The sequence below is a fragment of the Larus michahellis genome, chromosome 15 (genome assembly GCF_964199755.1).
Source record: "Larus michahellis chromosome 15, bLarMic1.1, whole genome shotgun sequence".
NCBI classification, from domain to species: Eukaryota; Metazoa; Chordata; class Aves; order Charadriiformes; family Laridae; genus Larus; species Larus michahellis.
Genome location: NC_133910.1, coordinates 7,769,688 through 7,784,400, shown reverse-complemented (window position 1 = coordinate 7,784,400; position 14,713 = coordinate 7,769,688). Strand labels below are relative to the sequence as shown.

Genomic DNA, 14,713 nt, shown 5'->3' with positions numbered 1-14,713 from the left:
CTCTAGCCATCCCCAAGTTTTCAACATCAAGCAAAAAAGAAAAATAGCCTGACAGTCAGTTGTCACTTTTTTTCCCCTTTTGGGGATATAGAGACTTAAAATGTTTTAAGACAAAGGGAGAAACATTTACAGAACCAGTATCACAGAAATTATAGTGTAGCCAAGCTGATGAAGAGATAAAACTGGTTCTAAGTCTGGTATTTTCCTAAGGTTTTCCTTATGAGATAAACATTCAACCACAGCTAAAGCAAAAGATTCAAGCCTCAGTGAAAGCCGTACAAGGAAGTTAAGGCACTCAACACTGGAGACGTTTTCAATACTTCCAGAGTACACCAAGCTGCTTTCAGAACCACCCTGCAAAGACTGATCATCCCCCTAGCACTTCCAAAATTACAGTTCAAGCTTTATTACAATTATTCATGAGCATAGCTTCACTTGAACTCTGGTGTTACTTAAAGACACAGAATTTCCAACATTGGCTCTCATCATCTCGCTTCCAATTCACTCATTCAAACTTATAAATTGTGTTCAAGTGAATTCTTTATTTAAAAAAATGTAACTGCCAGCAAACATTGAACAGCTGAATACATTTACACCCCCCGGCATGCTCCACATATCATTTAGAAATAGAAAACTGAAACAACTGCATGAAATGGATAGTGTACAGCAAAGGCTCATAGAGATCCGGAAAAAACAAGGTTTGTTCCTCCAGACCATACAAGGCAGGCTGCCATGGCTAGCCACTACGCCGATTCCCTATTAAGTGCAACAACTAAAGCTACATTTCAAATATTACCATTTGCTTCTTTCCTCACACTGCCAAAACAAAACACACCACTCACCTACTAGACTGGGAGGCCATTACCATATCAATAGTGTCCACACCAATTCCCATGATGTTAATGACAGCTTGCCCTGCTTCAGTGTTGGCCAGGCTGAAGATGCACAAGGACTGAAGGCTGGGGGCATTGCTGTGAGACAGGAACACAGGACATCATCACTAGGAGCACTTGCAGTATTTTCCCACCTAGCACTTAGAAAACTACCGCAAAGTAACCACTTAATTTCTACAACCCCACTGAACCCTTTTTTCTTCTCCCTTCTACTTTCTTCAGAGCGGATACACCAAATAGGAAACTGGATGGCAGTATGTCCCAGGAAATCTACTTACTGGTTTCTCTTTCTTCACCAGGTGTTCTTAAAAACAATGTCCCTAATTTTTTTCTACTCTTCCCATATTCAGGAACACTGAGAAGAACTGAAACCAGCGCTACCCAACCATGCCAGTTCATTCCTACTCATATACATTCAAAAACCGAAACAAAAAGATAGCAACAGAGCCCTCCTGTGCTGTAAGACAGGCTAGTGCAGATCTGAAACCCATCACCTGCCTTACCTGCTGCGAGGATCCATTTCAGGGCATAAATTCAGTATAGCATGGATCAACTGCAGAATAAGGCATCCTAAAACAGAGATGAAATGGATTACTCAGTTTTCAGGACTAGTTCCTAATATTTTCAGACAAATCACAGCATCTAGCAATACTGGCAGATGTACAAATCAAATCCCAAATGGCTGCTAGAAAAGGTATGATTAAAAAAAAAAAAAAAAGGAGTAAAAGCTTCACACATCCTCTCTGAGAAGACAGGTGATCCTTTTTATCCCCTCCTCCTCCTTCTCCTCACACCCCTAACATCCTTACCAATTTTCTCTCTCACTCCATGAGAGTTGTAACGCCATTTGTGGTAATTTGGTAACATCTCCTTCAGGACAAACACAATGCAAGGCACAAGTCCTTGGCTCTGGGTGCTACCAAGTTGTCCCTGGGAGAAACAGAAATGTTATTGTTCCCCTTCTAGTTAAAAGGACAAGAAACCTTTTGCAAGAAGATATGCCATATGTCTTTAAAGCGTGAGAAAACTATTGATCATGGGGATATAGGTTTACAAGTGACTTCTAGTCTTTTGTAGATCACATAAATCATAACAGTTCTTTGAATAAATACGAATACAGAGCAAGCACAAACAGTAGCATGGAAGGGAGCGTCACGCAATGATTACTCATAGAGACCTATTTGTTGCACAGGGATCTCAGACACGGCTGTATTTCACTTTCCTATCGTAACAGCCTACAGCTGCCTTCACATGCAGACCATTCCAGAAGCACTCACCCGGACAAGTGTTGTGATGAGGTTCAGGAAGGAGACGGTAACGCTGTACTCGCCTTGGGGCTGTTCTATGCTCATCAATAGGTTTCCATAGCCCCCAGCATTCATTCCCTCTGCACTGTGAAATGAGGAAGAGGGTTTATTACATGAATAGCAGGACTCCGACATAAGTGAGAGATGTCAGGTGCATAGATTTCACACTGGCAAAAAAGTTCTTACAACAGGTTACTATTAGGTTAGGCAAAAAAAAAAAAAAAAAAAAAAAAAAAAAAAAAGCAAGGGCTGGAGGATCATGAATACCTAATCATGTGATTCATACTAGACACTGGATTGGCAACAAATGGCAAGAACCCTGTATGGTGAAGGTCAGTCCAAACCTGCAAGAGAAGAAGTACAGATATTCTCTCTCATTCACATATACATGTCTACTACTTCTCAAACCTAGAAGGTCATTTCCTCACCTTGGCTGGCATCCGAGCAGCCAGTACTGTCAAACAATTGACACAAGAAGCAATAACATCCACAGGGGGAGAGATTACAGTTGTCAGCCTAGGAAAAAGGAATATTATGCATAAAAAGCACCACCAGCTGTCATCTAGCCCATATACTGTTGTTTTGATCACAAAAGCTTCTCTTTCACTGAAGTACACAAGTATGAATTATACACAAGTATACCTAACCAGGTAAATACAGACATCAGAGTCTGCACTTTTCAGTCTAGACTTGCCACCTCCCCCTCACACCTGAGTCAGATCAATTTACTGTAAGAGGCAAAGCTGGCAAGACAGCAGACTCTCACAGCGAACAGTAATTATGCAGCAGAACATCAGTTCCCAGGCAGTTATCACTGAGAGGAGAGTTAATAAGCACAACTGCTTTAACACCTGGAAGTTACTGCTCTTATGATATCTTTTATTCCCCTTCCATGTAAATACAGTTACAAATAAAAAAATGCCTTAAATGGATGAAATTGCCCAACGTTCAAGAAAGAAGTGGAAGAGAATGCATCAAAGCATTAAACAGCATGTAGCCAGAACTGAACACCAGTCTTGGGGAGTTCAAGCACTGAGACACACTTCTTGCAAAGCTCTTGGCAAAATTAGTCATTAGCCATTCTTCCAGATCATTAAATCTTCTCAGGTACCTCTGCTGTTAGTGACTTCATGCCAGTCAGTGACTTACCTCTGCAGGAGCATGTAGATTCGTGACGTGATTGGCAGAAGGCAATCTGCTATCGATACATCAGTGCTGATGACTTTATGAACCAGATCAATTATTGGCTTGACCCTCTGGCAATGCTGAATCACATCTGGGTAAAGAAAAAATAACACTAGAATGCAAAATCATACTTAAGCAGTAATCAAATCTGGAACAATGCACATTAATCTTACTGCACATCCTCATGATAATTCCCCCTACCAAAAAAACATTTATTTTATCTATCTCAACTTTTCCATCATCTAACATTTATCCCATCTCACTACACGCTTTTGGCCTTTTGCAGTGAATTTCACAGTATTATAATAATAATTAAAAAAACAGGTTTCTGGGAAAGTATTCCATGCTCTTTCAAAAGTACCCAGATCTGTTCAATCCTACTATTAACCTCAAATTGATACAATTAACAACTATTTATTCTCTTTTATACTCCCAGCCTATCTCACCTGCTGTCGATACAACATGGAGCAGCATCTCAATCTCACAGGTAAACAGTGTCCAGCTGCTGTAGGAATACTCCCATCGTACCAAATACGCCCGATCATCCAGCATCACTTGGCCCACTGTTCCCTGAGGTATCCGCAGATTTGTTTGACCTAATCCTAAACATTGAAGAACAGGTGAAATAAAGTCACAAATTTAACCAATGAGTTAGAAGCCAGATAAAGAATTAAATTCCCCAAAGCATTTCAAAAAGAAAAGCTTAAGTGCAGCTTCCTTACCAAGAGGATAGAGGAGCTTTGGAGCCTGTCTTCGCCAAAGCGTGCCATCTTCATGAGAGATAACATCAGGAGGTTTATGCTTGTACAATTCGATATAGAATGACATTTTATCCAGGAAACTGTACACCTGCATAAAGAGAGAGCTTCAACAATACAGCTAAAAAGCCAGACCTTCTCAAAAATTAATCAGCCTGTCACTTACAGGAATAGGCAAGTTTTCTTGATGTGGACAATATCCTTCTAATATGTCAACCCTACCAAAACATTATTAGACAGCCCACACGCCCAGAAAAGTCTCATCTAATGAATGAGGAACCTCTTACGAGTAAAGTACAACCTGAAAAATTAGGCAGTACCTTCATATTCAGCCATTAGAGTTAAAAAGTTTTCTAAAAGAAAGCTGACAGAAAACAGTGTCCTGCAACAGCACAGGACTAAAAAGGAGCCCTGTGCACTGTTCTTTGACAAAAGCTTGATGTCTGTTATCTAAAGATTGCAATTGGGATAAGCACATGGAATGGAAAGAAATAATCATGCAGCATTATCACATAGCACTTTATTCCTGTCTTAAAATAAATCACCTCCCGAACACCAAGAGAGATCCTCTACCTTTTTTGCAGTAGATTTATCAGACACAAGGGCTTGGAGCAGCTGAAGGAGAGGAGTAAGAAGATGGGGGAACATCCCACACACACTATCCAGGATAATACCCAGACCTGCAGTAGGTTCCTGGTGGTGGAAACAGAAAACAAATGTCGTATTACTAAAAAGAAATGCTAAAGTGATCTCAGTATAGCACAAGGATACAGTTCCTTTTTACATTGTACATTTAACATTAATCATGCACAAAAGTATCACTCCAGTCCTTGCACAGACTAAAGCATGAGGCAGTGTGCAAGTATAAGGCAGGAAGTAAGACTGTAATGCATTACATATCATCCTAATTCTGTGACAACAGAAACATAAGCATGATGCTTTTGCCAGCAGTTAGTTCAATCCTTGCAACCCCAGCCCTGGTTTAAACTATCACCTATATTAAAACTTGTTCCAGTATCCTTCAAGAGTAAAGCCAAGGCTGTACCTAAAAGGCAGGAAAGGGCAAAAATAAATCAAAGATAGATACAAATGAACACTAACTCCTCAGATTCTCCTAGAAACTAACTAAATAAATACAATCAGTCTGTTCCTTTCCTAAATGGGGATGTTTTACCGGGTTTTAGTTATGAGCAAGGTAGGTCAAAGAAGTTGCCAATACACTCACCGTCTTCCAGAAGAGCTGAGGAATGCTGGAAGCTGCCAGAACTTCACACGCAGCATCAATTATATCCTTCAAAGGAAGAGAGGACAAAGAAAATAAAACTTACTTTATACAGGGTGATTTCACCCCAACCACATTCTGCCACATCTTTGGAATTTAAGTTTCCATGTTTACCAGCCAAGACATAACTACTCCCTCTAGTAAACACAGAAAGAAACACCCAACTCGCCCAAATCCAGAACACACAGCCAGCCTAAAGCCATGCTCCTTATCATAAATGGACTGGCCAGGACAAATATATCTGCAAAGGGCTATATGATGTCTTCTCAAACTTGGAAATGAAGTATGCATTATTTCCATTGCTTTGTAAATAACACATCAACAATTAGTTTCAAATCCATAGGACTTCAAGTGCAAGATATGCTTTTTCATTATTAATCAGCCAGTCTGCAGAGGTTTTTACTAAGTTTGCATTGTGTAAATGCAATAGGATAAACAGCAAATCACTCTTTTAGATCTACCTAAGTAACATAAAGTTTGCAGTCTCAAATGTAGGATTACAATTTAACAAAAGCAATTAGCACCAGTTATGACAGGTTATTTTAGATGAGGTAACAGAAAATTAGGTAACAGACGCCTTGGATGCGTACCTGCTGATTGCCCAATGTATGTAGTTCCAGTGATGTCAGGACAAAGGAAAGAAGCCCATAAATACACATACAAGCTGTGCTGGCAGTACACTGGAAAGAAAGAATACACAAGGCCATTATAGGAAAAACTATGAATTACAGAACACACTGTAACTGCACTCAGTCTGCTTTACAAACTGAGTAACTGCCTTTTTCATACACCCTTGCTGCAGTCAGCAGAAGGGCACTAAAACAGGAAGCAGTCATTAGTTAAGCTCCACATTAACATCAAATATTTCACCAAAATGAGAAATCTTGCTACTATTATTATCATTAGAAACACCTTCCAAACATCAAAAACAGAAGCACTCAGTGTTCATAAAAATGAAAAGGATTTGCTTTCACTGGTTTCTGCCTACAAAATAGTATGCTCTCATACACAGTATTGTCTAATGAAACCATATACAAAGAACAGTGCAGAGTTAAATCGTACAATACTCAAGATCCACAATGGCAAGCACACTTATGGAGGCAAATCAACAGATGTGACTAAATGCAGTCTATTCTTCTCAAAAGAGATGTAGTTCCTCAACTTACAAAAGCTTTTTTTTTTTTTTCTTTGGGTATAAAAATCTGTTTCATTTCAATTTGATTTCTGATCTTCACTGAAAGAAGGTAAGATGCTAAAACATGCTTTACTGCATACTCTGCTTAAAATCAGATTTAGTTTGAAAGAACATCCATTGAAAATCATCAGCTTTCCATCATACTTTTACATCAGCAGCAGTTAAAAACCTTCAAGAGCTTAAATATATAAGAAACTCACATTCTTCCCCCCACTGCTCAGCGATCGCAGAAGCTTTGTCAGATACTGGAAAACATTCAGCTGGATAGCGGTGCTGCCCATTCTCCTGATAATATTTGCTGACTCCTCTGGGTTTACAGTGTGACGGAGAAGAGCCCAGGCCAAAAGCACTGGAGCATGATGTGAGACATCCCCTAACTGCAGCAGCTGATTGTCCATCTCCTGCACAGAGACAAGACAAAAGCAAAATAGTTGAGACCTTCTGAGAGAAGTTCATACTCAGTAAGGATATAGCTGATTGTGTCTTTTTGCTACCAGTCGCCTTTCCCTTGCAGATAATTATTTCAAACATGCAACTAAACAAATCATATATTTGCAGCCTTGGTCCGCTTTTCTGCATAGTTTACTGACTTATAGTTGGTCTAACCTCAGATGTTCTTTTGTCCTAAAAGCACTGACATCACATAACTTTTCTTTCATTCCCTTCTGGAAACTTCACAACGCCTATTTCTTTGCACACATCTTTCTTTAGAGAAAGGCCCAGGATAACCAAGGAAATATAAGGGCAAGGAGAATTAATTTCATTCTTATTTGCCTCGGAATGTAACGTGGATTCTAGTTTCTACGCTGGTCAACAAACCCAAGGATCAGAAAGTTGCAGACATAATCTTTAAACAACACTGCTTGTGTAATCACAGTAACTTCTGTGTTGTTAGGCCTGACAAGGGGTTACTCTGCCAGTGCTTTACCTGGTGGATGCGCTCATTATTGGCTAACTTGTGCTCCTCTGTCCTGTCATCCAAAGCACGCTCATGGAGGGAGTCGATTTCCATGCCTTCCACCAGAATAAGAGCACTAAAGTAGCTGCAAGTAGGAAAAGAATGAAAACAAGTAGGTCAGAAACTTTACTTAAGAATTCAGTTTGGGTTTTTTTAATTATAAGTGGTCAAAAACCAACCTTTAGTTTGCTTTTGTTCAGCTGTACTTTGAAGCAATAAGAAATTACATGAAATTAACAGCAGGTAATCCAAATTTTGTCTTGAAATGCTAGTATATGACAGATTACAATCTTCGTAACTACCATGTCTGGTTGAACAGACAAAAAATGGTCACTGAAATTTTTCCACCTTTATAACTCTCTGCGACCTGGCAGGATTTTCATTCCCCCTGCCTGCAGCTCGAGTTATGTTCCATGCAGCAAAATGAAGACATCACTGCCATTGATAAGCAGACCCACAACAGCTTGAACTGAGGCGACACCACTAACACCACAGGTCAGAGAGGGAGTGCTAACCTCCATGCAGGTAGCAGGACAGGACTGTGAAGACGCAATTTCACTTTACCACTAGACCATCTAAGAAGGAGTGGCACTGTGTCTTCATTGCCATTCTCACCAGAGGCAAGACTATATACTAGATTAAAGCTAGTATATGGATACCTCTATACTTTGCAACCACACCTTTATTTTGCCACAAACCTCCAACGTGACCAGAAAATCTATTTTGCCTTCATCACAATAAGCTTACCTTGAAATATTGGTGATTTTAACAGGCAGCAGCAAGAATTATAAATGCTTTTTTCCTGAGGAAAACCATTAGTTTGCTCTCTACTCATTTCACAAATACACATGATACTTACCCAATACGATCCACCAAGTGATCCATGCTCTCATCTACCAAATGTCTGTTGGTTTGTCTAGTGCCAAATCCCTGCTCTTTGAACATCTTTGCAAATGCCAGAAGCTCATCAGGTGCCATTTCAAAGTATGCATAGTAGAGGAAGATGACTTCCAGGAGCATGGACTGTTCACGGAGGCATTGCACAAACCAACGGGAAACCTGACGTTCTGTCTGCACAAGGAAAAGTTCTACCATCATATGTTGAAGCTCACAGGTCAGTCAAAGCAGTTAGAAACTAAGAAGTGTTGAAGCATTTCAACAACTTGCATAGCCAGTGGTTTGTATCAATGGCAAGGAAAGCCACTGTAAATACAGAGTGTGCTGATGCAGAGAGGTTATGAACAGCTACACTTAAATGGATCTGTTAGCCTAGGGCTATCAATGGATTCATTAGAAGGAACAACACGTTCCATGCAACTCTCTCTGTTTCTGAGCAAAAGCGTTTTCTGTTAGAAAGAAAACAAGTTTTAGGTTTCTTGGACCAGGAGAAACATCCTTTTTAACAGCATCTGCACATACACATTTTCCAATACACTGCATATAAGGAAAGACTTTGTAAGTTTGATAAACAATAGCAAGAAACAAAATACCATGAGATTCCCATGTGTTTCCCATGTAGGAGCTTCTGCTTTGTACAGCGCTTCAAACTGTTTCCGATAATTAGGAACTAGTTCCTTGTCCAACTTTTCAACACATTGGAAGTATTGTGCCTTAAATAGACAAATAAATAAATGAACTTCTCACATGCACACTCATGGGCTTTTTTCAATCACAAGTGTACAATTACTACACAGCTTACATATTTAGCCTATTTCATGACATCGCAGCCAGGAAAAGGTCCTTGTACTCACTGTGTAAGGGTGCCTCTCATCCTGAAAATAGGTGAGCAGATGGAGGACGCAGCGCAGAATGCAGATCCTCTCTTCATAGTAATAGTCAGCAAGCTGTGAATATATAGTGTCATTGGCATCAATGTCCTATTGTGTCCAACTCTCACACACTGTCCTCTCCCACACACTGCCAAGGCCTTGCATCACGAGAACATACAGTGCTCAAACATTACTACAGATGGAGTTTCAACTAAGCAGTTTTTAAATTATCTGAAAAAACCCACCCTTAACTAACTTTACAGAGCTCAATAAAACATGCCCATAGGGACATGTCTATAATTACACAGCTAAGCGAGAAAATTTGGAAAAGGAAGGCAAAAAGACAGAGATGATCTCTCCTTACTCATCCCTATTATCTTCTGTCAAATAGGATCATCAATCTCCATTTCAGAGTTGTCACTTCAGACAATAAGATATAAACCTCTCAGCTCTGAAAAAGTGTACATCTGCCCAGCTAAACTCCCTGATATTAATCCTAAAATTTCCTTTCTGTAGCTACTATTAACACTGTTCAAATCCTTATGTGCATCCCTCTATTTCAGAAGCATCTTCTAAAATCTGTTCTTTATATGAAGGAATACTTCAATTATTCCAAGATTTTCTGGATCCACAGAAATAAAGTCGGTTCTTTGTCAACAGATCTTTGCAATAGAAAATACAAATGGAAATTACTAACCTTCAGCATCAGAGCCTGACTCTGCCTTTCATCCTGAAGAACTGTCTGTAAGCAAAACACAACAAAATATAGAATTAGCTACTGCAGAAATACCTATTGACAAAATACGTACTCACACAAAAAAAGACTGAAATAAACAAAAGACAATTTTTCTTTCCATTTCTTTTGGAAAGACAGATTGCAAAAGTACAAAACACTCATTTGTAACTACATATTTGTTCTTCATCTCCACTCATTCTCCTTCACAAATCTGTAGCTTTCCTGCACTCCTGTGATAGAGAAAGGAATTGAGTCCCTGCAGTGAGATTCAAGCAGGAAGGGGTACTAGAAAGTTAGGCCTATCGTATTTCCTTAAAGCGGCGCCTGAGCATTGTAGGTTCAGAGAATAAAAGCTACAAAGCCATTTTCAAATCAGAACTCAGACTCACACGTGACCATGTGCATCAACAAACTACTGGTATTAAGAAAAGATGTGGAATAAATAGAACATAATTGGGAGCTATGGACCTTGAGGGAGTCCCTTGTTCCTCTGTAATCCTCTTGGAGATAACACTGTAACAACTGCACGCTCTGCTCTTCATCCAGACCCTGAAAAAGAGAGACACGCTTGAAATGAATAAAAGGCAACCGAATTCATTAAAGACGAAGATTCCCTCCAAATATTCAGGCAGCTCTTCTCTTCAAAACAAATACTTCCAAAATTTGTCAAAATAGTTTTTTTTGCATCAGGAAGATGCTTGCTTTAGTCGGTACTTCTGTTCAAAGCAAAATACCTAAGCTTTGACGTTACTTCGATTTAGGCATTTTAACTTCAGCAAAAGGAGTATAACGGTGATTTTAAAAAAAAGATACCACCACCAGTCACTGAATTCCAACTTCTGGCTTGAAGGAACACAACCTTGCAGGTAAACTGACAGTATTTTCAAACACAGCAACTGATTTAAGGGATGTCAATTTTTAGCTGAGCAGTTGCAGATGTCTGGAAAGAACCCAAGAAAGACCAAAAGCCCGTGACTTTCTAAAAAGCAGGGCCCTTTGCAGCAAGAGGGTGTGTTAAGCAGGAAAACTGAGACAACTCAAGGTCATTAACTGTTTTTAAAAATTTTCCCCTACAGCCCCAACATGTACTTCTAACATCCTTTAGACTATTTTGAACTGAAAGGAATTTAAGTTTGCATTCAACATCAAGAAGCTTACGTAAATAACAGAATCCGAATAACAATGCATTCCAATTGCTGGGATAAAAAATAATCAGAATAGCATCTTCACTCACCAAAAACTTGCTGACCCTCAGACCCAACTCTTTTAGTGGAGCAGCTACATCTTTATCCGCTTTTATTTTTTCTGCGGAAGTCGTACTAAAGAAAAAAGAAATTTTAGTCATGAAAAATGCAGCAAGCCCAAGGAATGAACTAAAGAGGCTTAATTTCAGAGTTTTCAGTTTTATCAGTTTAAACTGAACATTTGCTTTTTCCTCAATGGCTTTTCAATATTTCACACAATATTGTTCACAATTATTACTATAATAAATGCAGGCTATATTCATTCCACCTTCTCCAGTGAGGGAATTTGCATTATCTTTCTGGAATTACTTGAGTGTCGAGAGGAGTCACTTCTCCACAGGCTGCACCCTCGCACATGATCGCTGCAGCTCAGCAGAGGCAAGAGTTAAGAGCCACCTAGTGTAAGTAATGACAGCAGAAACTGCTGTTACTTGTTTCTGGTCTATATCTCATGCCCAAAAATGTTATATGGAATAAATACTTTGTCTTACTATTCCTATTCTGAAATCTCAAGTCACGCAAGAGAATAAAAATCTTTTTTTTATGTAACCAGAGAGAAATATTCAACATGGTCCTCTACTTACTGGGAGACCCCAGGTAAGCTCTAAAATCAAGCAATTACTATACCTTGGCGGTTTATAGTATGAAAGTCCCTCTAACAATCTCTGCCAGTGCTTGTTCAACTCTGCTGCAATCTGTGCCTAAAAAAAGAACCAAGTACTTCTGAACAGATTCCTCAGTGTACATTGCTAAGTATCAGATTTGTTAAATTTAAGCAAAGCAAAGAAATTCCACCACGACAAAGAGACAGGAACAACTCAAGACCAGCATCTATGATTCAGACTGATTCAAGGTTCATATTGTATGAGAAAGCTCGCTGCCTTGCCTAATCACGGGAAGGGAGAGGAAATAGGAGGCAATGGACTAGGTTCAGAAACATTTGGATTTCCAACCTCAAGGCAAATTCTTGAAAGCACGGGCTCCATCCCAGAAAATAAGGAAGCAGGCTGTACCACTCATGAATACCCCAGGCCAGCCAGTCTAGAAAGTAGCACTTGTGTCCGCTCCAGAAAGGGAACCACCTTTTCACATACACCCTTCCAGGCAGTTCACGAAGCAGCTATAAACAAGGAGTGGAAGAATGAACAAGTAGTGGAGACAGAGGAACAAAAAATGCACCAAGGAAGAGGGAAAAGCAGCAAAACATATTTTCACTAATATTCAAACAGATGTACAAACGACACATTTGGCCATGGAGTCCATTCAGTGATGGGCAAACCCGCTTAGCAAGACACAGACTTACTGGTTCTCTTAAAGCTGATCTGCCCAGAAGAATTGTCCACAATTCTCTGCTGCTCCTGTATACAAAGGGAAAAGGTGGAGAGTATTTTAATGATGAACACTATTTCAGGTTTCCATTTAGCTTACACCTTTTCAAACCTGCAATTAACTCAGAGCAGATCACACTGCAATATAAGAAAACTGATTTAAGGAACATTAGTTTTTAGCTGATCAGTTTCAGGTGTCCTGGAAGAACCCAGGAAAGACTCAAAGAGGGTGACAACTGATATAACAAGACTTGCAAATTCCTATCAAAGAAGTATCACATTTATATCAGTTTATTAGCTCAATTTGATTTTGCTAATTGGATGTTTGAGGTTAGTAAACAGAAACCTAATGGAAGTATAAAGCAATATTTTATTCAGTTACAATCAATGCTCTCCTCCAGATTCTTCTCTAACAGTTCCATCCTTCTCTCTAAGTGGAACATAAAACCGGGCGAAGTGAAAAACTGCAGCACCTTTACATAAGGTAGAATGATATGCCGCATATCTTCAGAGCATTTACCCTTGGCTTCTTGTTTCTACCCGACAAATCTGTAGAAAAGCCGATCTGCACTATAAGGTATTACAAATCACATCCTGACCCTGGGACATGCATCCAGAAAAATTAGTCTCTCTACAACAGCTCTGAAAAAGCACACGTGCCAAAAAATACTTCAGGAACTTAGACAAATGCTGATTTGATAGCAGCGTAATACAAATGAGGAGTTAAACACCACAGCTCCCCACGCAAAGACTGTCTGCAAAAGCAAGAACGCTCATTAACTTATTTTTAGAAAGGCATCATCAAAATAACTCTCTATGGCAGTGAAAGTCATCTGTAACTTCTAACACATCGTGCCACTTAAATGATAAGACCTGTTATTTCCAGTACACCTACCAACATAATTTCTACCTGCTAATTCCTTGATAGTTAGGTGCACCTCCCTGTGTATATGCTAACAAACCTACCCATGACTTGGTTGGCAACCAGGTGTGAGTGCCACCTCTCCAGCCCACACAGAGCACTGAAAGGCCACAAAATTTTACCAAGAAAAGAATCGCTTTGTAGAACTGAGCAACAGCCTCACAGAACCAACCCTGCTACTTTTCATTCCCTCCTAACTTCTTCTGTGAATAAAACTGACCGGGTTTGTTGCCAATTCGTTAGACTCCAAGACAGCTAAGGAAGGAAAGCTCTCTTTATGTGATCACGCACAACAGTGGTGTTCTTGTCCTCATTAGGACTTATAGATACTAATTTAATAAAAATTAGACATCTAAGAACACCGCAGAGTCTAAAAATATAACAATAAAAGCCAAAAAACGTGCTCAGCACAAATGAAGGCACTGATCTGAAGTGATCGCTGAACCTGGAATTCATTGAACAACTTCCCTTACGCATTTCCCACACCTCTATTTTGATTTTTACACTTGCAAAGAGTTGCCCAAAAGCTGAAAAAAAGACCCCCGCGAACGCCCCGCTCCTCAGGAGAGCAGCCCCGGGCGGCGCTCTGGCAGACGCCGCCGACATGTCGGCGCCAAGTCGCGACTTCAGCTTCGCAAAAGCTTTCCAATAGTTCCGTGTGCCATTTCACCCTTTACAATGCGGCAGAATAAACAAACAAACAAACAAACCAAACAAAAAACAACATTAAAAAGCCCCTACTAACACCGACATTTGGCCGCCTCAGTGGGTCCCCGCCGGGCGCCTCACTGAGGGAGGGGGCGGGGCCCCGCCGCGCGCGCGGGGGCGGGGCCAGGCCGGCGCGGGCCCCGCTGCCGTTAACCCTCCCTCCGCCGACGCTGCTCCCCCCCGACGCCGGACCCCTCTCTGCCCCCCCCGGCCCCGGAGAGGGAGACACGGAGGCAGCGAGGGACGGGGCCGCCCCCGCTTTCCCCCCCCATCAGCCACCACCGGAGCCGCCGCCGCCGCGTCCCCGCACCTCGCGCACAGCCCGCCCGCCGCCATCTTCTCTCCCCTCTCACGTGACCCGCCGCGCGGAGTCCTCCCTGGCGCCGGCGTCACATGGTGGCGGCGGGGCCACGGCGGCCGCTCCGCCT

The 14,713-nt window shown here is 40.8% G+C and overlaps 1 protein-coding gene across 4 annotated transcripts in view; it reads right to left on the bottom strand.

Moving 5' to 3' along the window:
• NUP188 (nucleoporin 188) overlaps positions 1-14,713 on the bottom strand; it is a 34,479-nt gene that overhangs the window by 14,407 nt on the left and 5,359 nt on the right. Inside the window, exons 1-23 of one of the 4 annotated variants that reach the window (XM_074609045.1) lie at positions 14,596-14,683; positions 12,631-12,685; positions 11,955-12,028; positions 11,318-11,402; positions 10,552-10,632; positions 10,045-10,089; positions 9,330-9,422; positions 9,069-9,188; positions 8,438-8,649; positions 7,549-7,663; positions 6,821-7,021; positions 6,016-6,105; positions 5,369-5,434; positions 4,717-4,836; positions 4,108-4,234; positions 3,832-3,987; positions 3,350-3,476; positions 2,629-2,716; positions 2,468-2,544; positions 2,171-2,285; positions 1,703-1,823; positions 1,397-1,463; positions 843-971 (exon numbers count right to left, since the gene is read on the bottom strand). In XM_074609045.1, coding sequence (XP_074465146.1) covers positions 843-971; positions 1,397-1,463; positions 1,703-1,823; positions 2,171-2,285; positions 2,468-2,544; positions 2,629-2,716; positions 3,350-3,476; positions 3,832-3,987; positions 4,108-4,234; positions 4,717-4,836; positions 5,369-5,434; positions 6,016-6,105; positions 6,821-7,021; positions 7,549-7,663; positions 8,438-8,649; positions 9,069-9,188; positions 9,330-9,422; positions 10,045-10,089; positions 10,552-10,632; positions 11,318-11,402; positions 11,955-12,028; positions 12,631-12,685; positions 14,596-14,621 — 2,390 coding nt within the window. In that variant the 5' untranslated portion in view covers positions 14,622-14,683. Of the gene's footprint in view, positions 1-842; positions 972-1,396; positions 1,464-1,702; positions 1,824-2,170; positions 2,286-2,467; positions 2,545-2,628; positions 2,717-3,349; positions 3,477-3,831; positions 3,988-4,107; positions 4,235-4,716; positions 4,837-5,368; positions 5,435-6,015; positions 6,106-6,820; positions 7,022-7,548; positions 7,664-8,437; positions 8,650-9,068; positions 9,189-9,329; positions 9,423-10,044; positions 10,090-10,551; positions 10,633-11,317; positions 11,403-11,954; positions 12,029-12,280; positions 12,406-12,630; positions 12,686-14,328; positions 14,347-14,595; positions 14,684-14,713 lie in introns of those variants that run through there. The other 3 variants (XM_074609048.1, XM_074609047.1, XM_074609049.1) reach the window with 3 other exon arrangements.